Genomic DNA, 26,712 nt, shown 5'->3' on the forward strand with positions numbered 1-26,712 from the left:
TTTGACTTATTTAGCAGTGGTGAAGTAGGGAACTAAAACAGTAGTCTAGTAGTAGTAGTAAAGAAAAGCAGCCCTCAGTGACCTGAAGCGGTCTTGAGGGAGATGAGTTCAGCAGCAAGACTTTGCGACATTGTTTGCCAGACCAGGTATGCTGGAAACCCATTGCTTACAGATCCTGCTTCTGAAAGCCTATTCAGGAGAGACTGGGACTTGCTGAGATATGATGCAGTCCCTTGGTTCAACGGTCAGGTGGGAAGTTTGTGGCTATATTTCCTCAACAAATTCTGCATGAGGGGGCTGCTAGCTGTCAGGGAACACGAAGCTTAATTGGCACCCCTCATGAAAAGTACTGATAGGACCCCAAACCCAAATTCAGCTTCCCACAAACACTGACTTCCCAAATCATACTTGATAGATCAGATACACAATCGGGATTTACATAGCAGATCTGAGCAGTAAAAAATGTCTAAGCCAGTTCAAGCTAAATGCATTACAGACTTTTTACTCTCTGTCCCTCCTCCTCATTAGCATTCCCTTGGGATCCAGGTATTCTGGCACACAATATAAATATCTGAGTTGCTCAAAGTCCCATTCCATCATCATGGTGAACCATCTGCCACTTTTTGTATCTACAGAGGGATCAACTTCTTGATTTCAGGATTTTCTTCCCCTCCCAAAGTTTCTGGCTCATTCTGCCTGCAGTAAACTGCAGTGTAGGATGGAATGAAACATTCCCTGAAGTGCTGGAAGCTGAAATTCAGTCATGTGGACACTTGGAGTGTAAAAAACCCAGTAGCAAGGTCAACTGAAACATAATCAAAGCAATTTCACTGCCCAACATCCGTAAATTAAAAGAGGAATATGTGATGGAACAGAAGTTATATTTTTCAGGTTCTTCCAGTTTTAATAACTTTAGGTATTCATTACAAAAGCAAAGAATTCAAGCACCAACAAGTGAATTCACCACTGCCTATTTCAGAGGAACCAAGGGCCAGTCAAAGCATGTTGCAAATAGATGTCAGTATTGACTGCACACAAGAGCAAAGGAAAGGCTTCCGTTTCTATGAGGAGACTACAGATCCCTTACTGCTCTGTGAGCTTTCACCCTGGGTGTGATGGACCCCAAGGAGGATTACGAACCAATCAATAGTGAATATGAGTGAAAAAGTCCTTGAAACCTGATGATGATGGGTTAAATGAATGAGGCTTCATGTATAGAAAATGAACAGTGTCACAGCGACCTTTTTTTCATCTTTAGTTTATTTCTGTGTACTTTTAGTGGGAGGCAACTGAAGATTGCAAGAGCCAAAGGAAATATAGAGAGTGAACTATTCATCAGTCTCAGATGTCTACTCCATCTCTCCTTTAGCACCAGGAGTCCCCTAGTGCTTTGTTCCTTTTAGCTGATGGGTGCCAAAGAGCATGCTTTGAATCACTTACTTTTGGAGAACTACACTACAGTTTAATAGAGAGCACTAGAAAAATCTTACATTTTTTCTTTAGCTTCACTTTCCTGCTGGGAGCAAATATTTGATTTCCCCTTTCCCCTTGGTTCCACTTTATGAACACCTCTTGAAGATCATGGTGTGCCTCTCCTGGTTGTCCCAACTGCTGTAGGAACACACTAGAGGCACTGAGTTTTCTATTCTCTCTCGTTTTCTCTACACAGGCATAGCAGAGCAAATGAAAGGGGGTGTGTTTCTTTCTGGGTCACCTGGCCCAATGCTGGCCGCCCAACATGTCCTCTGTGGACAAGCCTGGCTCCGCAGTGCCAAGAAGCAGAGTGCATTTCCCCAGCAGGCCAGGCCCACTTTCCCTTTGCATACTCGCATTGTCGCATTCTGTAATTCCTCTTATGATTAATATGTCTTAGCCAAGAGACAAAACACAGGGACCCCAGTGTCACATGGCCTGTCTAGGGCGAGTTTGAGACAGTGTCTCTAGGCGTTGCCTGTCTTGTGTTATTTAATTGCTGTTTGTTTAACCAGGAAATGAACTCTGAGATTGACGACAGTGTCCGGAGACAGACTTCTGGGAATAGGGGATAGAGGGTGTGCAGGTCCCTCAAGCATCAAGTTTCTGAAACAAAGTCCAAGTGATTATTATAACACTGCCAAGCTGCCACCTTTTTAGTAATCTTTACTCCCTGCAGCCAGTCCTGTGCCCAGCCCTGTGGTATGGTTACTTCCCAGTTCCCACTTCAGAAGCTGCGCTCCAGGCCTCACTGCATGCCTCTGCTTAGCACATGGAGGTCATGCAGCCATGTGGGGACCCTTGGATTTCTGCTTCACTGAGTCTTCTTGTCTCATAGCCTCATCACCACATCCTCCCCAGAACCAAATGCTTAATAAAATGCTTGCAATATACAATATAAAATTGCAATATATGACTGAAATGGCTCTCCATTCTCTCCACTCTGAAAAACATGCTGGTGCCAGGAAGGTCGCAAACACAAAAGCACTTTAACCAGATTAGGAGCTTGTACAGTTGCTACAGCTCAGCTGATCAGCGTAACTTGCGAAGCAAAGGTGATACTGTGCAATCATCTCTCCACTGGCTAACAAACTAAGCCCTACAGCCCTCCTCCAAATGGATACCAAGTTTACTGATGGAAAACAAAGACCTAGAGATGACTTGTGACTTGCTCAGAGTTTCTCCTTCTCCAACTGCTGACATTTCGCAATGTATAATGAAGCACACCACCACCAGAAAGCTTTTGTTTAGAACAATAAAGACCTAAAAGCCTGCAGCTCTTACAGAGCACACATGTGAGCACAGCTGAAGTTAAGTACTAGTCTTAGGTAGTTCACACTGCGAAACTTTAGGTTTCATGTCCCTTTTGTGCCTTCTTATAGAACAAACATTTGGGTTGAGAAGGGGCAAGTAGTGAACAGTGGAGAAAGGTGGCTAATGGCCTATGCTCAGTGTGCTAATGTGGCACTTACTTAACTGTTGCAGGATTCCCTTCTCTGTGTGGTAGTGATCTCATTAATGTAGGGATGACATCTCCACGCTGACTCATTTATATGCTCTGGCTTTGTTCTGAACAATGCCAAGGCATCTGACGTGGGCCCTAACAGGCTATGCTTTGATTAGATGGTACTTCGGTGACAGTGCCAGTCACTCCCCTCTGAGCCCAGTGCCAGCTCTCAGTTGTGCTGACCCAGCTGTTTGCAGGACCTTGATCAGAACCAGATTGGTCTCCTGATCCAGCTTAAAAAATTGTGGGACGGGGGGAAAATCTGCCTCCATGGGGCTGGAACAGGGCTGTATGGCCTAAGAGCAGCACAAGTAGATCACAGAACAGTTCACTAAAACTGAAGCATTAGTACTATGCAAGCCACTCATCTGGAGTACTCAGGGAGTAACCCTTTGCATTTCAAAAGCAGGGTAACTAGTCAAGACATAGAAGCAGCAGCTCCATTCTTGCGTGTGCCATTGGCTTGCCATGCTGACATGGACAAACTACATCTCTTCGTGCATTTTCCTATGTTACGTGTCTCATTTCACAGAATCCTCAGGGTAGGTGCATTGTAGGTGGATGGTACCCAGCACAAGAGCGCTACTGTCACAATCAGAGGCTGACAGCAGTTTGCAAGCTTCAGCCTCTGAGCTGAGTGACTTCATAATGCCCCTTTTGTAATTATTATGAACTATGTAGCAGTTCACAGTGATGTCACAGTGGTGCCAACAGTAAACTGAGGCATTACAAGAACAAGTGACTTTTTCAGGCTGGCTCTGTGAATCAGTGAGAGAGAAGGAAAAGCAGTCCACACCTCCTGTCTCCCAGGCCCCTTCCTTGAAGAGCTAGATTGCACTCTCCTGGGGAATCTATGTAATTCTATAAATCAAGAGCTGTCCCTTGAAAGGCGTCTGAATTAGGTGCTTCCTCAAGGCACACAAATCTGTCATTCCCAACTCCAGCACATTTCAGTTTTCTGTGTGTGCGCGCGCGCGTGTGTGTGTTTTAATATGTGAAGGTTAAAGGTTTGCAAAACAGAATGATTAATGGAGTCTGGAAACCATGCCCACCCAGTGGAAATGGATAAGGAGCAGCAAAGGCAGTTTTATGTACTGCTGCCATGAGAGAGTAGCTGCCCTGCTTGTTGTGAGACCTTTGTGGCTGAGCTTACTGTTCCCTGTTTGCGTGGGGCGCAGGTCCCCTCCATCTGCCGTACTGGGTTGCTGCCCCCCTTTTCATCCACTGCCTTTTATTTTGATACCTGGGAGAAGGGTGGACCATCTTACCTCCAGTGCTGCCTTCTCACAAGTACAGCATTAGGGATTGTTTCTGTATGAAGTTCCCCTTCATGCCCTGCCCCCCCCAGCACACCACCATATAATAATGGTAATGAGTACCTCTCCAGTCTGGCTAGGATTAGATATATTAAACCTAAAGTCCTAAATTACTAGCCAGAATGCTTTGGGTTTTCATTGGCATAAAATCCAGCCACATCTGGTCGGAATTCCCTTTATACCATTTTGCTCTGGTTACATGCTATTCACCTTGCTACAGACTTTCATATTTTGCCACCAGGGTAAGATCACATCTCTCGTATGCTGGCTGTGTACAGTTCCTTGTAACATATTGCTGGTTTTAGACTAAACTTGACAATATTTGCATACAGTTTCGTTTGCTTTTAGATTTCCCATACAGTTAACTGGCAGGCAGATCTGTGTTCTGGATGAAAGAAATGTCTTTACGTTCCAGATATGGCTTTATTACTTGTCCTAGGATTTGTATTAATTGTTTCCTGAGTGCTTTATAGACTATAATTCTTACAGCTATTCACCCAGATTAATTGCATTCTTTTCTTATTATTCTTCCAGGATTCCCTTCAGTTCTTCAGATCAAACTCCCTCCTGTGTTTACAGACAGGTTTAAGAGAGTGTTTTTAATTGTTCCTTTGCCTAGTGGCTTAATGTAGAGTTTGCTGTATGTCATTCCTAAATATAACAGAGTTCTTAAAATAGCTGATGTTGCTACAATATTCCTAGTACCCCGTTTACCCAGCCACTGCCTTCTCCTTCCAAAGGCACCCTGTAAAGGAAGACTCAGCCTCTTATCACTGTGGTGCAAATTGTGCAACTGATCGCAGTCTAAATGCCTTCCATTGACTATTGGGGTTATTTTTAAGCCTGTTACTTTGTTTGATCAGCATACCTTTAGCATGTGTGTGACACAGTCTGGATCAAGCAGCATGATGGAAATAGCTCTTGAAGCCCAGCCCAAGGCAACATGTTTTATAGTGTTGTTACAGGACCGTCTACATGGCTCTCTGCAAGATGCTGGAAAAATGAATTCTTAAATTGGCGGATGGGTTCCTGCCCCTTACCAATCCCCACAGAACCCAAAACCTGTGCTTCACCTCCATGTATTTCTTCAGAAAACTTTCTCACTACCATGGGGCCTCTGCTGCATCTCCCTGCTGTGATTTGTCCTACAGGTGTTTGCCCTTCCCCAAGCCTAACCTACTTCCCCAAGCAGAACTGTTAATGTAGTGGTAGGAAGGCAAATGCATTCCTGATACTATCATCATGTCAGTGAATCCCTTGAAAGGCTTGATGTTCCCACAATGAACCTAAAGACTAGCACCTAGCTTTCTGCCTTGCCTGCAAGTTTGATCTCTAATCTGCATCAGATGTTTTTTTCTCTTCTCTGGATCCATCATAAAAATCACTCCTCCCTGCTGGGTCCTTATCTTCAGTCAGATGGAGGGTTAGGTGTGGTAGAAGAATTGTCTTGGGGCTCCCTTCAGTTTCGTAACAATTGGAGGTCGTAGGAGGTTAGTGACAAAAGGGATCAACTGGCCAGAAGATCCAGTCTTAAAAAGTACCTACAAGAAAGGAACTGTCTGAAGACTCTTGCTTGAAGATTCTGACATTAAAATGAGAGGCGCAAGCTATGGAGGGGTAGCTGATGATCCAGCATATGCAGCATCTTCCTCAAACTACCGAGGCAATTAAAAACCTCAGATCATAACCAGCAATAGGTGAAACCTACCAGCATGTGTTGATTTTAGTCCATTTCAAACCATGGAGCTGAGCTTCTCAAAAGTAGACTTTCAAGATTATATTGTCTCTATTTCTGATCTTTTTAAAACTGGAAATTCTGAGACTGCTACAAAAAATAAGTTCTGCCAAAGGGAACTCAGTTTGAAGTTGGTGTCTAGTCAAATCTGAACTATTAAGCTCATTTCCCCTTTAATTCTTTTAATGCTTATTAGCTCGGTGGGTCCAAGATGGATTTATCTGTTTTTAGCAGTAAAAAACAATCATGACGTTCAGGTTTGAATCCAGCTCGGTGATGAGAGGAAAAATCTGGGGTTCTACATCCTGGACTTCGAGCATTTGTCTAACCAGTGACAGTTCAGAGGTAGGAGATAAAGAGAAAGTCCTTATTTTATTTGATACAAGTTTTTTGTTCCTAACTGGAATCCCTAATTCCAATTTTTTTTTTTCTGTAGGCAACTCAGATACCATCATATAACCTTGAGAGCCCAGTATAGAAAAGCCATGTGTCACCTTCTGATAAATTGGGAGGGATTTAATTAAATGAACATATATAAAAGACACATGAATGAGAGATGGCCCAGGAGCTCTTCTAAATTAGCTTAGCAGGAGGAAAAAAAAGAGTGAATCTCCATCAGTAGTGTAAGTGAAGGACATCGCTTTTTATAATATAACCAAGTAGAATCACAAAGGTTAAGAAAACTTACAGCATTACCTGCCTCTGAGTTCTCTAGGTTGTTATCATACGCCAGCTGACTGAAGGGAAGGAAATAAAGTGCTTATTTAACCAGAAAGAATGAATTTTCACTGTTAGTGTTATACAGAAGAATCAAAACCACCAGGTGACTTCTGATGACAAATGCTCAGCTTCTCAGGGTCTGATGTACTCCCAGTGGAATAAAGGCAAAAATTTGAAACCTACCTCCTGTTTTACATTTTTATACCTGCCCCATTCCAAATAGGTTTTTAGTAATAAAAATTCCTGTAACACAATAGAGATGAAAGCCCCTCTATGTTTGCTCTTTAAAATAAAGCTGATAATGTAAAAAATACCTCAACATATATTATTGGCTATGATTCAAATTGTTTACAGAACAGGGGTTCCAGCAGGCCCTAAAAATGACTCCTCTCTCGTGTGAATCTGGTCCCTAGGAGAGCAGGGATTCAAAGGAGACGAGCTGTTGAAACAATACCAGGAAATGTGTGTACAAAGCTAATTTTTAAAATTATATTTACTTATAAAAATGACCCTTAAAAAGAAACATCAGAGGAAAAAATTCTGCTGCAAACTGGAAGTCTTGTCATTCTCCAGCAAGCAGGCTAGGAGAAAGCACGTGAGAAAAACCAAAGCATGCTGCTCACATTTTGGTACAGGAATTCAATCATGACACTGAAAGGCAGCAGGTAGAATCCAGCTCAATGCAAATGAAAATCATATATCTGAACACAGGGAGATTTTATCATCTAGGCTGTTTCATGCCTTTATTTAAACTAAGTTTCCCTGAGGAGGAGAAAAACAGAAATCAAACCAACAAACCCCAGAAGGTTCTTTTTTTGTGTGTGCGTATGTGTTTTTTAAAATCCAGATTCACCTCTTAGTAGGCCAGCCCCAAACAGTTGTTTTAACAAGATTAGCTCATTTCAAAATCCATGGTACTATTTTTGGCATCCAGACCAACGTGTCTCTGCCAATTCTCCCCAAGTGACAGTGCTTCTGAACTTTTTTATGTTGTACAGCCACTCTGTGTTGTCCTGAGGATTTTGCTCCAGGGGATACATCACTTCATCAGGGAGCTGGATGAGTTCTTTGCGCTTTGTCATTATAGAGACAGGTTTTGACAGGGCAGCTAATGTTCCCTTGGCACCCAGAAGATTTGCGTGAGAAGACAATAAAAGGAGGCGGGAGCAGTAGGGTAGGAAAGAGTCCTCTGTCAGTCCTCTGTAAAGACACCAGTGCTTTCTGAGCCAAGAGCTGTGGACAGATGGAGTTTATCCCATTTACTCTTAATTACAGTGAACTGGAAGCCCTTGTCTCTGACAGAATCTGCAGCATGGGCTGCACGAGACCTTGGAAGATACCCGGATCACTATTATTCTGTGGCTGGCATGGGCAAAAGACAACAGTTAAATATATTGCATCCTTCATGTCAGAACCCTGCACTGACTGTTTCCCCTAGGAAATTGGGTTTTCCCTGGCCATCTTTTGATTATTGCTTCACACAGTCTGCAGCAGTGATGCTGAGGCTATTACAGAGTGGCAAGAGGGTCCTGATGCTAGGTGGCCTCTGACTGCCCAGATCAGGTGTCTCCTTTAACAGATTGGGTCCTGGGGTCAGCTGGGACACACAGGGTTTGACAGGATGGTTCCCAGGACCCCCTTAGTCTGTCCAAAGTGATGCCTGCCCTAGTGAGGCTACAAGAACAAAGATGCTCAAAGGTGTCTCAGTGCCACTTTTCATCTCTAGATCTTTTCTTGGTCCCACATACAAGCACAGCCCCCCTGACTTGGCTTACTACACAAATGGCTTATCCAGGGATGAAATTACTGCTGCTCCAACCTCTTTTTAGAGTCTGTAGCTAGAGCCCAGTAGATTGCAGAGTGGCTAATCCTCCTACAGCCAGAACTATAACAGGCAGATCAAATTATGTCTACTTTCCTGGCCTGCTTCTTGGCAGGGTAAATAGCCACGTGCACTAATTCATCAGCCAGCTTGGAAATATGGCCTGTACTCAGATGGTTTAAGACAGCTCCCCAGGAGCTTGTGGAAGTCTGGTCCTGTGTACTGTGATCCTTGCTGACAATTAGCTTGGGAAGGAAAGGCCAACCAAACAACCAGACCTGTTCTGATGTTCTCTATCAGGCACGTGCAGACATTTAGTTTGTTGTTCGCCTGAAGAGTGGGAGGGATACTTCCAGTTAGACTCTGAAGCACATGCTTGTTCTCTAAGTGCTGCCTTCTTCCGTGACAGCTACACAGTGTGGTTACCCCAGCACAACAGAACAATTAAAATGCATGAGATCAATAAGGGAGCCATTTAGAAAACCATCATTTCCTAGTGTCTTGAGAAAAACCCTACAAAAATGGCAATAAAATTGGTTTTAGCAGCCTTGAATTTGCTTCCAAGTGCATAATGATTGCATGCATTTCCCTTGTGAACTCAAGTCACAATTTTGTTGTCACTTTTCCACTGGCATTACAACTAAGAGATGCTGAGAAACCTGACCAGCTTAGATAACACACTAGTGTATGCTCTATAAATGCTAGTGGTTTGTCAGCTAACTAATAGAACTGAAAGGAAAAATATTTTTCATTTAACACGCAGTGTCAGAAATTTAAAGGCTTTTCCCGTTCCAAAACAGTGTGAAAACAACCAACCAAAAAAATGTCATGAATCTCAGAGGAAAAAAGATAAGGTTGCTTGCAACTGTTTCATTTGTTTCATGTCAGCAAGGAGATCAAACCACAGCCTTTTCTACTGGTACCAGAGGCAGCTCAGCACCCTGCAGGGTAGACCTAAAAGTGATACAGCATACAGGGAAATCAAAGGAAGCTATTCTCCCTCAGAGATTAGAGCAACAGCAATTTCATTTGCCCTTCACTGTCATTCCGCTTGCAGTTTCTTTTTCTGTTTCTCAAGAACTGGTGTCCTGGTAAGGGGAAAATTCTGCTCCCCCCTCTCTACACCTGCCCCTAAACAAAGCTTCCTATTCTGGAAATGCCTGAAGAGATCTGATCTTCCTAGAATCAATATACTTATGCCTCTCCTTGACAGAGCTGACCCTTGCTCAGCCATCATTTGGTTTTGGAGGAGCATCTGCACAGACTTTTGCAGGCTCTGACACATGCCCATGACCAGACAGAAGCCACCTACAATCAGGAAGCCACATAGCTGTGCTGATGCTGAGAGACCAGGCCAAAATGAATGGCAGAGAGAGATGTAGGAAAACAGGATTTGCTATTTTCCTATGCAGCCTTAGTTCCTGGGGCTCAAATTGGAAGACTTCAGAAGAATGTACCCATTTGTTGCATGCATACCAAATGGGCTATGCAGTGGGTGCTTATACTCAGAGACACAACGTTAGATTGTTAGGCTTATATTGGGTTTTAAGAATACACACCAAAAAAAGAAATCTGTGAAAAACAAAGATAAATTTGTGCCTAAAACTGCTTGATGCCATTTCTTTAACAACTGCACTGTTAGTCAGCTTACTGGAGGCTAAAACAGCCTTGTATGGTCTTAAGCTGTGGTCACATTTCCATGGTCTTCTCCATAATTTGTCTAAGAGCTGTTTTATTCATCAGAAGTCAGTAAAATAAACCCAAACCTGAGTGCATTTTCCCATGATGAGAGAATTTTGAGATGGCAGAGACCCATTAGATAATTTACTCCATCTCCCAGCCAACACAGAACTGGTCCCAGTAATGTATTTGTCATTGTTTTATTCAATGTAGTTTTAAAATTCTCAAGATTGCAGCTAAATCCTTCTTCTGAGTGAGACATTTTTCCTGACATTCAAGTCAGGCCTTTCCTGCTGGCTATGTTGCCTCCACTGTCCATCTTAGGACTGCAGTTCTTTGGCTTTGCCACATGCTATCAAGGTAAATTGTTGCTAGTGCACTGGGGGAGTAAAGCATCGATGGCTCTGACATTTCTAAATGAGCACCAGGCAAAGAGCAGAGAGAGTTGAGAATCCAGGTTCTTCTGCAAATTGTTTCTCCCTCTCCGGGTTTCACACATGCCCCATTTTCAGCTCTTTTACCTTGTTGATGAGGCTGGGATCACCCAGGCTGCTCTCTTCATCTTCTGAACTCTTCTGTTCTTCATCTGATGTGACGACCTCCATTGGTACCACAGAGACTGGGCACACCTTGTAGGGCTCGGTGTAGGCACTGCAGAGAGAAAGAACAGGCTAGCTCACTGCTGTTATTCCCGGACACTCGCTATTGCTCAGACATAACAAATCCACACATTGCCCAGAGATAACCAGTCAGGGGGCAGGGAATCCCTGCAGACCTGCTAGGCTTGGAAAGCAAGATGTCTCATGCTTTGGTTTTTTGCTGCCAGGTTCAACAGCAACCATTTAGGCAAGTAGAAGGATCTGAAAACAGCAGTGGGAAGTTAACTGAACTCGTTCAAGCTTCCCCAAAGGATCAATGTTCTGGCTCAGTTTGGAGCAAAAAGTTCATACTTAGTTGCAACCAGAACTGCTTTGTTCCTCCTTAGTCAACCCCTCAAAATGGATGTAATAAAATCATACTAACATCTCAGTGCTCATTAAAAATGGAAGTTAGATATTGTAACAATGGGTTTTCTGGGAAAACATCAAAAGGATGAGAAAAGTATAATTGTAATACCAATAGCATCAATTAAAGCACAAGGTACTCAGATCCCAGAATCCTTGAGTTGTTTCAAGGGAATCTGAATTCAGCTCCAGAAACCCAGAGAATGCCATGTGATAAGAGTACTGGATCTGGTGTGTAATACAGGCCGGTGGCTTCCCAGCATTTTCTTTTAGAAAAAAAATCTATTTTTAAAATTAAAATTGCCAGTGATCTCAAAACCTCCACAAAGCATGACTAGAGGTAGGTTCTCCACATGGTGCCTGCCCTTTGCCTTAGACAGGTGTCTTTTACTGCGGATTGAATATGCCTAGCTCCAAATTCCAGATACTGGATCTTGTTAAACCTTTGTCTGCTGAATTGGAGGCAGTCTTCCAAATTTTGTTACTGTGCAGGTACTCACAGGCTGTATTCAGGTTGTCCCTTCATTTTGTCTTTAATATGAAATAGATTAAGATCTTGGTGTCTTACTATGTCATGCCTCCCATCATTTAATCATTCTAAAATCTCTGAACTTTATCCAATTATCCATTAGCATCATCCAATTTACTAACAATTTTAGCACCGGTTTTTACTACCAGCCAGTTTTAGTACTGTTTTTGGTACTGCAATACAAGACTCAATATTCCAGCACTGGCAAAAGAAGTGCCAAGTATACCAGTGGTAACACCCATCTATTCCTGCCTGACTTTACTGTGTTTTTACAGATTAGTGTTTTTGGCCACAGTATCATTCTGGGAGCTTATATGCAGCTTATAAACCACAGTGGCCCGAAGCCTTTTACATTTCCAGGGGTAGGTTCCAGCATTCAGCCAACAGGGCAAGTCTGTTGTCTTGAGAAACAAAATCTGACATCTCCGTGTGTTCCAGTAGACATCTTGGCCAACCAGGTTGGTCTGTAACATGGGCCTAGCTTACTCAGTGTATATGATTTCTTTAGTTCTCATTTCCTCTGAAACAAACATTATTAATTTGCTTTCGCAGCTCTGCCTCATCTCTTTATTTTTCTTTGATCTCCCACTTGGGAATCCCAGATGTGAACAAATCCAGTTTCAAAGCCAATGCTAGAGTGACAGGAGGCTGGGCAAAGATGGGTTAATGTAGGTGGGAAGGCAATGAAGAAAGAGACTCCCAAGGCCACTGACCAGACTCAAATTTCCGTTCGGAAAGTAAACTCCCTACATATCTGCATTCACTTCCAAGCTGCAAACAGGGCTGTGTGTCTCCCATGCAGGTGTGGCTGCCAGCCTTTCTTTTATGCCACCAGCTTTTCCCTCATGCGCAGAGTCAAGGAGCTCTCGCAAACTGCCTGGTGCATTTGCCATGGCTGGGCAAAGGGCCAAGCAGCAGCGCTGTTCCTCTTGTTTATTATTAGTGTCTGCAGTTTTTCAGTGTGGGCAGCATCACGGCACTTCCGAAAACCTGCCTAGCTACAACAACAAAGGGGCCTTAGCACAAGTGAAAGCAAGAGCAAGGCAGATACAGGAACAGCTCAGGAGGCTTATTAATAGTTTAGCCAGTCTCTCTCCTTATTTGCACAGTCTTTCTGCAATTTGTAATTGTTTGCCCCAGCAGACATGAAATTAAGTCCCTCCCTCCTCCTTTCTCTCTCTCTCTCTCTCTCTCTGATAAATGACTGCATTATGTTAATGTAAGAACACATAATAATTTGGGAAGAATGCCTCAGTATATTAGTCTGGTAATCATTATGAATGGCATTATTAAAGGCTCATGCAGCAGCAAAACTTGCAATATTGCTGAACTGTTGCATAGGCTTCATTTATAGTAGGCCTGCAGTCCAGTGGCACTGGCTTGTGCCAGTCCCAAAATATTATGGGTCTCATTCGCACCTGGGATGGGCACAGGCATGTTTGTGCCACCCTCTCCATCCTGCCCTTCTCCAGCCACTCCAGCAGCACTCAGGTCTTCACTTCTGAGACTGTTCTATATTGTCATAGAGCTCCTGGGCAGTACACCCTTCCAGATACCCAGCATGTGTTTTACTCCAATGAATTCATATCCTTTCATCCATTTTATATGTCGACACTCTTGTGGTCTCCTAGCAATCCTAGCTCCTGAAGACTTGAACTGTGCCCAGGAACTGGTCACCAGATGAAGGTGCCCTGGGCAGCTTGGTCTTCACTAATCCCACTGCCAGGTGCCTGGAGGAAAACACCAAGGATGCAGAGATAGGTGGCAGATGACTTCTGAGGCACAACAGGTTTTGGGAAATTTTATAAAAGGATGATATGGAGAGTAATTTTAATGCAGGGCAAGGTCTTACCCACAGAGCAAACCCTTCAGGTATGCCCAAACAATTACCGTAACTGCATTTTAAGTCTTTTATCTGAGTACAAGCTGCTGTGCACCCTGTGAAAACCACCTGGACATGTTTTGGCACTTTCCAAGAGATTACGTAGGTTGCTTTTGATGTTGGTAAACTGCCACTATTGGAGGAACCTTCCAACTTGATATTTGAGAACAGAAAAATAAACTGCTTTATTAAGATAATAGAGTCACCAACATTAATGAGATGTAACCACTGATGATGGACCAGAGTCCATCTCTAATACTAGGGAAATAGTCACAGCCAACTTCATGCACTGCAGTTCTTCTAAAGCAGTTTACTCTCCACTGATCACAGAATCACAGAATGGCTGAGGTTGGAAGGGACCTCTGGAGGTCATCTGGTCCAACCCGCCTGCTCAGGCAGGGACACCTGGAGCCAGCTGCCCAGGACCGAGGCCAGGCGGCTTTTGAATATCGCCAAGGATGGAGACGCCACAACCTCCCTGGGCAACCTGTGCCAGTGCTCAGTCACCTGCAGAGTGAAAAAGTGTTTCCTGATGTTTGAGAGAACCTCCTGTGTTTCAGTTTGTGCCCACTGCCTCTGGTCCAGTCACTGGGCACCACTGGGAAGAGCCTGGCTCCATCTTCTTTGTACCCTCCCTTCAGGTAGTTATACACATTGATGAGATCCCCCCCGAGCCTTCTCTTCTCCAGGCTGAACAGTCCCAGCTCTCTCAGTCTTTCCTCACAGGAGAGATTTTCCAGTCCCTTCATCATCTTCGTGGCCCTTTGTTGGACTCTCTCCAGTATGTCCATGTCTCTCTTGTACTGGGGAGCCCAGCACTGGACACAGCACTCCAGGTGTGGCCTCACCTGTGCCAAGTAGAGGGGAAGGATGCCCTCCCTCGACCTGCTGGCAACGCTTTGCCTAATGCAGCCCAGGATACCATTAGCCTTCCTCTGGGCACCTTGATTTTAGGTGTCTGTGAAGTACCTTTCAGTGTGGTTTTGTGAAGAATAACCCTTTTATGGACAAACAGTAACCTAACTTTATAAAGCTATGGTAAAGCAGAACCACCGAGTTAAATTGCAAGCTGCAACCCAGGATAACATAAGGAGAGAACTCTGTTGGACAGGACAGGGATTGCCAGCCCATTTCCCTCAGGACACATGTCCAGATCACAAACCCCACAGTCACAGGTGGTACTTACTGATTCCCAATGACAGTTTCTGAGAGCACCATTAGTACATAATCTTAAAAACGCACACAAACTGAGATGAGAAATTACTTTCTGTAAGAGGATACAGAAACACTGAATTAAAACAACCACCGTTGTATTTGAGAAGCAGCTCCATTTCAGAAATTGTGTGATCTTTGCCTATGAGTTTCTAACATGCTCTGGAATGAAAGACACTGTGAAACTGTAGGATACAGTTTATATATATATACACAATATAGGCTAGGAAAGAAGAGTGAAGTGATGGGTGCAATGATCTCATGAACCAAGAATGGAAATCATAGAATCATAGAATCATAGAATTATAGAATCATAGAATCATAGTACAGTTTGGGTTGGAAGGGACCTTTACAGGTCATCTAGTCCAACCCCCCTGCAATGAGCAGTGACATCTTCAGCTAGATCAGGTTGCGCAGAGCCCCGTCCAACCTGACCTTGAAAGTTTCCAGGGATGGGGCATCTACCACCTCTCTGGGCAACCTGTGCCAGTGCTTCACCACTCTCATTATGAAAATATCTTTGTTATATCTTGTCCAAATCTACCCTCTTTTAGTTTAAAACTATTACCCCTTGTCCTGTCGCAACAGGCCCTGCTAAAAAGCCTGTCCCCATCTTTCTTATAAGCCCCCTTTAAGTATTGAAAGGCTGCAAAATCAGAGGTATCAGCTTATGTTATCTCATGGCATTTCTCTGCAGAGCTCAATGAAGTTATTCTAGAAGAGTATCTGGCAACTACGTTCTGTCTTCCTGATACTGATTTGGACAGTGTCATCTCAGGTAAAATCAGGTGAGCTCACTTAAGCAGTTAGAAAAACATCATTCAGCCCAATGCACATACTGATAGAAATCCCAGAATTTGTTCAGCTATTTTAAAGTATATTTCAGGGAAATGGGGAAAACAGCTACAAGCAAAAGATTGTAATGCTGATGCTACTTCTCTACTGGTAACAGGAAAGTGCAGATGGAATTTGTGAAGTAACTTAAAGCAGTTAGACACTAAAATTCCATTGAATTCCAGTTCCTTTAAATGTCTGGTAGTGCAAGCTTATACTGTTGAAGGTGGTTTTAGCTAGTTTTGTGCTGAAATTCTCAGCAATGTTCTTGTGGTTAGTTACGAGATTTCACCTACTATGGTGAAAAGTAAAAGGAGCTAAGAATAGCCATGTTATCCTAATGTTGTTCAGTTGCAGAAACTTTGGAAACCACTCCATCTAGATCTGTCCATCTGTGCTCTGAAACTGCTCTTGAAACATGTTTGGAACAGACAGTAGTTTTTCAAGGTGAATCCAGTGTAATTCTCAGCTATCCTAGATATGCAGGAGACTCTTCTTAATGGGATACCAATGTCTTTTGACCTCTCTTGATTTTATATTTTGTTACTGTCATCTGGGAACACTGAAAAAGCTACGTAGAATCACAGAATGGTTTGGGTTGGAAGGGGCCTTTAAAGATCAGATGGGCAGGGACATCTTTCACTAGATCAGGTTGCTCAAAGCCCTGTCCAGCCTGACCTTGAACATCCCAATGACGGGGCGTCCACAACTTCTCTGGGCAGCCTGTTCCAGTGTCTCACCACCCTCACAGTAAAAAAGTCTTCCTTCTGTCCAATCTAAACCTACCCTCTTTCAGTTTAAAGCAGTTGCCCCTTGTTCTGTTACCACAGGCCTTGGTAAAAAGTCTCTCTCCATCCTTCTTGTAAGCGATTTTGTAACTTAAGCCCCCTTTATATATTGAAAGGCCACAATAAGGTCTCCCCAGAGCCTTCTCTTCTCCAAGCTGAACAACCCCAACTCTCAGCCTTTCCTCACAGGAGACGTATTCCACCTCTTTGATCATTTTCGTGGCCCTCCTCTGGACCCGCTCTAACAGGTCGATGTCTTTCTTGTACTGGGGACCCCAGAGCTAGATGCAGTACTTCTGGTGGGGTCCAACGCCAGAGGTAATATTTGCTCTCCATTTATTATTGCCTTCCAATCTACTTGCATGTTTCATGTAAATAATTGCATTGAATGGGTCACTCCTAGTTTATCCCTGACCTCTCTGAGAAGCTACTGCATGTCTCTGCATTTCTTTTGTTTTGATTTCTGACCTGCAGAATAAGGGATCACTTCATTCTGACTGAAGTCTTGGACTTGTCATTACATTCACATTTAGGGCAACTGTTGAACATGCAGAAGATGGGATTTCTGGGTAGCTACAGTCTTCTGTAAACTTCCTTTGATGCACTGCTAGAGTTGAGTTAGCGTCAAGTTGTACTGTTAAACTAATTGTCTAGCAGCATTTCCAAGTATGAAAATCCTGAGCTCTAACCATGACATCTTTGTCACGATCAGTGGAGCCCCTAATTAATGTCTGGTTTATAACATGGAGAGACAGTGGGTCCTTTGGATGCAAAAATACCTTGCTGTGTTTAAACCTCACACTTCAATTTGTTGTAACTCAATCAGATAAGAGCATTATGAAATGATTGTAAAAGCAGGGGTTTGTGTTCAGGCCTTAATTTCCTGATGTTCACAAATGTGGGAATTGGGTATTATATTCCCAGGGGCTAAGAATGCTTAACCAGTAAGACATGATGTTACATTAGGTCTCTGTCTTCACTGCAGTTTGTAACCTCTTTTTCCACCAACTGTGGCCTGCCTCCTTCAAGGCAGGCTGCCCTGAGAAGTTAAGTAGTGTATTTGGGTCGTGACTTTGTAGCCCAGTAATTAAAATCTGTATTCCACCCATCTGCCCCCAGTCCCCTATTCACCTGGCCGAGCCCTTCTTTAATTCCCACATCTTTAATCATCTACCACTTAATTACACCATGAATCTAAACATCGTTAAAAGGTAAGGAGACCTATACAAGCTCACATGTAATCCATGTGCCGATGGGCATAAATTTTTTCAAGCATCGGGTTTTGGTTTTATTCTTTCCACAGAAAGAATATTTTTTTGCTTTTATTCTTTCTCCTGTCATTTCCCTGATGTCCTGGTTTCGGCTGCGATAGAGTTAATTTTCTTCCTAGTAGCTGGTACAGTGCTGTGTTTTGGATTTAGCACGAGAATAATGTTGATAACGCACTGAAGTTTTAGTTGTTGCTGAGCAGTGCTTACACTAGTCAAGGACTTTTCAGCTTCTCATGCCCTGCCAGCGAGAAGCTGGGAGGGGGCACAGCCAGGACAGCTGACCCAAACTGGCCAAAGGGATATTCCATACCATGTGACGTCATGCTCAGTATATAAACTGGGGGAAGGGGGGAGTTAGCTGGTGGGGGGTGACTGCTGCTTGGGAACTGGCTGGGCATCTGGTGGTGAGCAATTGCATTGTGCATTGCTTATTTTGTATATTCTTTTATCATCATCATCATCATCATCATCATCATCATCATTATTATTATTACTTTCCCTTCCTTTTCTGTCCTATTAAACTGTCTTTATCTCAACCCACGAATTTTGCCTTTTTTTTCCCCCCGATTCTCTCCCTCATCCCACTGTGGGGGTGGAGTGAATGAACGGCTGTGTGGTGTTTAGCTGCCTGCCGGGTTAAACCACAACACCTGACTCTGCCCTCCCTCCCTCCTTGAAAGAGTGAGCAGCAAAGGTTGCAACTTTGCTAGGAAAGCATGTAGACATTATTGATCATGAGATTTTTCTCAGTCAAAAAGTTGGACAGACCCCATGGGATGTCTCCAGCATAATATCTTCATGACCAAGTGTCTTCTGCAAATGTCAGTGGCATTATTAGGAAGTCTGGTTAAGGCTAAGAATTCATTAACAGTCATAAGATATAAAGTGAGGCTGAGTTTCAGAGGAAGTGCATTTTGGTTTCTGGTGGAGGAGGGACTGAGCAGTTCCTGATAAGAAAACCCAAGCAATTCCTTGTATTTCACAATTAAATGGCGTCTAGAAATGCTGAAAAAAAATCACAGAATATGGGAAACTACCTCCAAATCTGTGATTAGGTCATTGCAGCTGGAGATAGAGGCCAAATTTCTTAGTGATTGCCACCTTGACTGGACAGGAACAAGCGGAGGAGTTTGACAGAAGGAGTGAAGTGTGAACAGGTACAGCTGCAGACACGATCAGTAAAGACCGTAGTCATGCACCTCACCAGCAATTCTCAGTGGTCTGAATTACAAACTCTGCTTCTTGCATAAACCTGGGACACAACAAATTGCTAGTTGTTCTCCCAGTCACTTGCTATTTCATTTGCTTTTTCCCTTGAATCCAGATCATGCAGGACAGTGCTTGCTACTCCCTGATAGCTGATTAGGAACTTACTTTCTGTCTTTTCTCAAACAACCTATTCAGAACTGATACCAGCTGCTGCACTGAACCTACAGTAGCTTGAGCTATCAGCGCTGCAGTGTTTCTCACCTCAGCTGCCACCTGGTTGTTCCCTAGTGCTCAATTAAGAAAGGCAAAATGTCTTGGTGTTGCCATCCCCACAGCACTGGGGATGTAGGGTTTGCCTGTGAATCCATCAAGTCTAGTAACCCTCGTACTTTTGAGGGCAGCAAAAATACACACAGTGTGTTAAAAAAACCTTCCTGATCATTGTGGATAATCGTAACCCTCATACTTTTGAGGGCAGCAAAAATACACACAGTGTGTTAAAAAACCCTTCCTGATCATTGTGGATAATCAGCATAGATTGTCAACAAATGTTTTTTCGGAAGTAACTACTATTTTGTTGTGCTGAATTGCAAGGAAAAACCCACAGCAGAGTTTTATTTGTTCTTCCACTAAGTTTATTGTCAGACTCCTGTAAAGAAAATGTCCCTCTAATGGGTCTGAGAATGTGGATAAATAAATAGATCTGTCACAAAAGGATATCTTACCTTCATTTTCCCTCTTATTCCTCCTCAAAGCCCAGTGTCTTTAAAGACCTGCCATAATAACATCAGTGTTTATTGAAACAACATGGTTGTTCATCAGCTACAGCAGTTTTCATCCCTTAGAGTTCAAATGGATCCTGGCACTTTGTGTGACTTACAGGGCATATCTAAGTGGATGTAAGATGACACCATGCCAAATTCATTACCTTAAACTACACCTGCAACAAGGCGAAGATTTTCTATAAAATTAGCCATTATAATTATATAAAATATAATTTATAATTAAATAATTATGCGTATATAATCTATAATTATATATACTAATATATATAGGCATCATAAATGTTCAAAACCTTGTGTTTCTTTATTCTGCTAATGATATTTTTCTTCAGCTCATTTAAAGCACTGCTAAATAAACTTACTGCAAGCAATAAACTTTAATGCAATGGAAAAGGCTAATGAAAGTGTGGGTGTGGAGAATAAGGGGAGAAATAGTCCCAGAGTTGGTAGTATCTCAATAGACGTGGTAATCCCCAACTAATTCTCTTCCTTGTAGCAATGATATGACTGAATGAGAGCAGATTGTAAACACATTATCTGCTGCTCCTCCAGCAATTGTCTGTAATCATTCCAAGAGTTAGCCAGCACAACAAAGGAAGCAATGGGCCTTCTGGGACAGTCTAACCTTAAATTGACTGAATAAATGCAGGAGGAGGCAGTGCAACAAAAGTCTTTTATTTAGCACCCGTTACATTACTATTAGCAGAGCTGCTGATAGGTAGAGTAGGGAGAAGCTGTATAGATGCACTCTACAAATTATCTATGTACCTTCACCTGTGAACACATATTAGTACATCTGGAAAAAGGTGTTCTGGAGTCTACAGGCTCTCTGGTTATCCTGCCCCTATAGTGATGTTTACATTTGACCTCAAAGGAAAAGGATCTGTGGACCGAGCGGAGGATGAAGCTATCAAGGAGAGGGAAGCTGAACTGATAATTGTAATAGCACTAGATCCTTTGTTAATAAAGTCAAGACACAAGTCTCTACTACCTATGATCCCTCCATAGCACAGGTTGGGACAAGTCTGAGCACAGATAGTATGTGCATGGGAAGGGAGGGAGCACTGTGGAGATACACAACAGGTGTGAGAGCTCATAGAACATGATTCACAGACTGACAAATACTGTATTTTGTCTAGCTTGAATGTGCAATTCTCAAAGAGATACTTGCCCTTCTTTTAATTCCACACCTATCCTTCAAATGACCTTGCAAATTCTACCCCATTCCTCAGCTATGATCACATCAATTCTTTAGGATTTTTAGAAGTTATTCAGTCAGCATTAGTGAGATGTAAGAATTTAACTGGGGGATTTAGCAGTGGCAAAAATACCCAACCAAGGTTATTATAATAAAGGCCTAGGAAGACCATGTATTTTTGTTTGCATAACAACACAAATGCCCTTGGCTGTATGCTCATCTCTTGGCCGCACACACAAATGATGTTGTTTCCTCCTTTAGAGTCACGAACTGCCCTCCCCCCCAAAAAAAAAAAGAAAAAAGCTGAGTTGGTGGAAATCTAAACTTAAGGCCTGTCATTTCCACTAGGTGATGTAAGTCCTCTGTACCAGTAAGGGTCAGATTGCCTGCAGTTTGTTTCAATGAATCTGTACGTCAAGTGATGCATCCTAAAGAAAGGCTCATAAATCTCGCTTGCCTTCTGCTTCATGGTCTATGCTCCAGCAGTGATCATGAGGGGAGAAGGGGAGTGCTCTTTCCTGTAAGGTATTTATATTAATGTATCCCTGGAGCTCTTAGTTATGCTTTATGATACCTGTGGAGTATCCATCCTTTCCATCAAATGGCTCTTTATACATCTGAAATGCAGCTGGTTAGGCTGTTAAGATGTGCTGGCAATGTCCCTTCAAATGCCAGTGCAGCAGACCCATCACAGTGTCCATAAGGTATGATCATGTGAGTTGGGACAGACTTACAACATATTTCTGCCTTGCAACTGAACCTGCTCAGACAGTGTAAGTATGCTAGTAATTTGTTGGTCAGTCAAAAGCAATTCAGCATCTCCCTGAAGCAGTGAGCATTTGTGTAGGGTTCAGATGTTGTACAGTTTTAGTGCCACAGTGATTCCCCCCATGTTAATCATATGGGAGGGAGCAGGCCAGTGGGAGACTCTTGTGACTGGACCCATCTCCAGGGCAAAGCAAGCGTGATGTGGCCAGTGAGGACATCCAGATTCCCCCATCCCAGCTCCTGAGCACCTCCTTTATTCTCAATCCCACTCCCGCACTTCAGGGACAGGGGACTTCTAAAATTGGATTTCAGTATTCTAAAATGCAGTTTCTGGAGAAAGACACTGGGTGGCTTATCATTAATCACAGGAGTGTAACACACCATCACCAGCCAGCATGAGTTAGCTTCCTTGGAGTAAACTGGTTTCTTTTGGAAGTAGGTTTCAACATACTTTCAGTCTAAAGAACGGTATGAACAAGTGCAGCACTTGAGGAACCTCTGCTGTGTTCATATTTGAACCGAACCCATAATTTGTCTCCATAGGGTATATACAGTGTAAAGGATGATCCAGGCTACTAATACTCAGAGGTCAGGCAAAGGATACCTTGCTTAATGATTTCCAGAAACAGAGTCCAGGATGTGCTCAGGTTTTAACCATTGTGGCAGCATTCAGTTAATGACAACTGGATTACCTCCCTGCTGCCTCCCTGTTGTCTTTCACTCTACATCCCCAGTCAGTGCCAGGATAGAGAAAGAAGAATATTTGACACTATCTTTACTAGGATTTGGGGGAAAAAAAAAAAGAAAAAAAAGGACAGAACCTTTTTTTCTAGAGATCCTGCTAATTTCTTTTCTTTGCATCTGTTGCAAACTGCAAATTAGATGATGCAACTTAATTACCGCCAACATACTTGAAGGGCCAAAGAGCCCCCTGATTTATTTCCTGAAAATTTCTTATGGTTTCAAAAGTGCCTGCAAGTAAAGATCAAAGCAGTATTTGGTCCAAAATGTCACCACAAGATGAAGAAAGCAGTAGAAGAGGCTAGAAACCACATCCTTGGTTCCATTCCTACAATGGAACAACTGCTATTAAAAGCTGGTTTTGCCAGTAATTATCAACACATGGCTCACCATATTCACTGTTTCCACATAGTGGGTATAGGAAGTAAGTAAGTGAACTCTCTGGGTTTCTGGGGTAAATGCTTACTTCTGCTCTGCCTTTTGTGGGGGAAATAATGTCTTTTTGCCTAGGATGTTTCATCCATTCATTAGTAAAACCACAGTTCTGGATTGCTAAAAGACAATTCTTTCAATTCTTTGCTAAAGAGAGGCAGTGCTATTGAGGTCACTTAGGCCTGGATCCACCAAAGCTCTGAAATGAATGTCAGTTATGACCCTAAATATTTTTCTGTGTGTATTGGTGATTGCATTGGCAATTATTTGCCCTGAGTCAGCAAAGCAGGTTTGTAGGAACTACCTAGGAAGGTACAAACAGTTATTCTCTCTCCGTGGGGTACATCCTCTACAAGTATAACCTCCCTGAAGCCAACTGAGTCGTGATGAGCTTCACACATCAACTCAGAATCAGATATGCTCAGTTTACAAATTACTAGTAAACTGCTGCCATAACTTTCCCATGCACAGACCCCAGCCTATGCCCATTCTGACTCCTCTGTCATAGGGATCTTAGCTCATAACTGGATATAATGTACTGGAGGCAAGAGGGAGACCAGAATCTCACCTGGACACAGTTGGGTTATGCAAAGCCCGCATATATGAAATCCCCTCCAGTGGGGAGGGGAAACCCCCCCACCCCAAACCGCCCCTCTATTATTGGACCATATGGATTGAATGCAACTTTTTTCTACATGCAGTATCCCTATCCCTGGCTTTATTTGAAGTCACATGCCCAGCAGTTACTGGTTCAAACTCTGTCTTTCTCAGTGACATCCTTATTGCAAAAAATTAAAATCATATGAACTTCATGCAGTGATGGTAATTGGGAGAGACAATGGGGTGCTGAATGACCCTGTTTTATTAAAACTGATTATTTATTTTCTTGTATCCATTTGTAAATGACTTTTTTAATTCATTCTGCAAAAGGAAGGCTCATTACTGAAGGAAATTAAAGTCCAAATGCATTTAAAGCCAATAAAAGGAAATGCCTATTAGTGCAGCATGTGTTTAGCCAGTCAGTTGCCTGTTATGGCAGATCATCAAGGCAAATATTGCAGCTGAAGTCTGAAAAGGGCAGGAAAGACATGATGTCTGCTAATAACATATGTAGCCTGACAAGGCAAGGTAACACAGGGATAATCACATTTCACGCTCTGAGGCACAAGCTGTTTGCCCACCAAGGCCAGAAAGGAGTTATTCCTCATGCCACAAATGTTTCAGTTTGAATTTTGCTCTTTCTTGCATTGGTGTGGTGCAGGATATAGGAGAGGGGAAGAGGATTTTTGGTCAGGTACGTAAGGCTTTTGCTTTGTTCTGAACAACTTTAGGGACAAAACTCTCCCAACTTCAACCACTGCTCCTGGAGGTGCTCACAGAACAATGGTGCTGGTGCAGGTCTAGTTCTGGAAGGGAGTGCAGGCAGTGAGGAGCATACGGGGGTTTGGGCTCCATCTCAGGGACCACCCTCTGGCCTAGCCTGGGGCAGTATAAGTAGAGGAGGGATAAGAAAAAACCTGACAGTGAGGTTTCACTAGCCATGTCCCAGATGTGCTGGGATGGATGGGCTGCTCTTGCTTTGAGGCACCTGCACAAATCTGCACAGCCAATCCATGTTTCAGGCTCAGCCACATGGACCCCGGGGTGCACCATTCCCCTCCCCAATCCTGCGGCTTTAAACCACTAGAAAAAACAAAGCAACAGTAAAAGCTGGACATGCCTGAAAACAAAATACAGCGTCCTTGGGCCTCGGACAAGTGGCACACCCCCTCCCTGCTCTCCCAGGCATGCCGGCGAGGCGGTAAGCTGTGGTGGCCTCAGCTTGTGCTCAGCCTGGCCCTCCGGCCCTTGTCCTGCATTTCCTGTAAACAGGGAACACTTCCTCCCCAGAGATGACCTGGCAATGAACTAGTGAGGGCTGACGCTCAGCTGCACCGCACCCAACGCCCCACCATGCCAGAAGGTACAATGGGGCGGCTGATAATACATAATAGGTTATTAAAGGCAGCTCTGCCCTTTATAGACTCTGTTGAGCACATTATTTACATCGCATGTCAGCCACCACAGAGCTTTTACTTTCATTAAATCATTAGCTTCACAGGCACCCAGAACTTTTCTATCCAACAGCACCAGCAGAGGTTTTCCTTAAGGCATCAGCACAGCTCTTCTTATGCTTCTCTTTTTCTTCTTTCCCTTGCTAGCTCACAGCCCTGTTGTTCTCCAGCACCCTATTGTTCCCCATCTCTGGTAACCTTTTGCTATGTTGAATCCTTGCAATGCTTGGAAACCTGAACTGAGAGGGGCAAAATGAAGACCCAAGTGCTTGGCAGTGACAGAAGTTTCCGTTTTGTGCCGTGAAACTCTTCTTCCTTTCCAGACCGTGCAGGACATACATCTGCATCATGCTGAAACTTTCCATACTGCACATCTGTCAAGGGACAGAAGATAACAAGGAAACAAGGAAAACATCCACTAATTATCAGGATGGATTTCAAGTGATTTGCTGAGCAACCTCCAGTCATAGCACAAATGGCCTCTGACAATGAAGCCACTCAGCACTTTTCCCTATTCTCCTCTGTAAAATGACTTATCTTAGTGACAGTCTGACTTTGGATACAGTAGTGTAAAACTGGGAGAAATTCACCCTGACTTTAGTGGAGTCACTTTATATTTATACTTGTGATCTCTGAGCAGAATAAAACCCTCTGATTTCACTCTGAACCCTCCGTAAGACTTATTCCTCTCATAAATCGGTGACAGAATAAGCCAACCACCTAGAACTGCATTAACAAGGAGAATTAAAAGATATCTCCTGTAAGAAGTGACCTTCAGTTAGTCACCTGATGGTCATCTCAGAGTATGAGAAGTACACCTCTGTGGGATACCATTATCTGGGAAGCAAAGCTGAAACCCTTGCCCTACTACAAATTCTTTGTTATTATCTTCGGCATGTTTCTTTAACTTCTTTGTGCTTCGGCTGTCATTTGTGTAAAGTGGTTAATCCCAGAGCAATGTCATGTTTAAAATACTGGTAAGACTGAAGGCTTTGGATACTGCAGATCCCTACCAGCGTCTAAAACAGAACTGCCCTGTCCATCTCCCTTGGGGCACACTTTTGCTTCTGTTCTTCCTGTTGACTGCAAACTAAAAAGGATTTCACTATTATGGTCCAGTCCTTACATCAAAGAGGGATGGGTACGCACAGGATCATGTCCATGCTTGTTTAAGTTAAGGCACAGAGTAATGTTTACATTGTCACAGCCCAGCTGAGATACAGAAATCTACCTGGAAGCATTTAACAGTCATGTTTGCTAGTGTTGCTGTTTTCTGCTGGGGGTGGTGGTTCTTGAGTTATAGGCTCTCAGTTGCTTTCAAGCAGCCAAGCTGGCATGATTTTCACACAAAGGCACACACTGGAGAAGAACACCAACAATGGAAGATTTAGGCAGTGCTACTTGCCCAAGGAATTGCAATTTATAAAAGAATTGCAGATAGACACTTCAGAAAAAGGTCTGCATAAATCATTCTGTGGGAGTTTCGCAAATGGAGCTATGCAGAACAAAGGCATGTTTGTAACCCACAGTGGGCTCTCCTGGAGATGCTCAGTGTTGGTGGACTGGTTCTGCTGTCTTACAAGCATAATAAAGAGTTTTAAAGTTTTAAATAGGTAAGAATCAGGGTCCAAATGTGTTTCGTGGCTGCACAAGGAGGTTATTGACTACACTGAGCTACACAGAACTAGAGTATCTTTACAAGTCCTGTTCCTTCGTGTCTTTAGGTTTGTACAATACAGCAGCTGCTCTGTACTT

At 43.2% G+C, this 26,712-nt stretch overlaps 1 protein-coding gene across 2 annotated transcripts in view; it reads right to left on the reverse strand.

The window, feature by feature from the left end:
* FGD5 (FYVE, RhoGEF and PH domain containing 5) overlaps positions 1-26,712 on the reverse strand; it is a 119,370-nt gene that overhangs the window by 61,719 nt on the left and 30,939 nt on the right. For both annotated transcript variants that reach the window (XM_076346773.1, XM_076346772.1), the window contains exon 3: positions 10,775-10,904. In XM_076346773.1, the coding sequence (XP_076202888.1) occupies positions 10,775-10,904 (130 nt within the window). The remainder of the gene's footprint in view (positions 1-10,774; positions 10,905-26,712) is intronic.

The sequence above is a fragment of the Aptenodytes patagonicus genome, chromosome 8 (assembly GCF_965638725.1).
Source record: "Aptenodytes patagonicus chromosome 8, bAptPat1.pri.cur, whole genome shotgun sequence".
Lineage (NCBI taxonomy): Eukaryota > Metazoa > Chordata > Aves > Sphenisciformes > Spheniscidae > Aptenodytes > Aptenodytes patagonicus.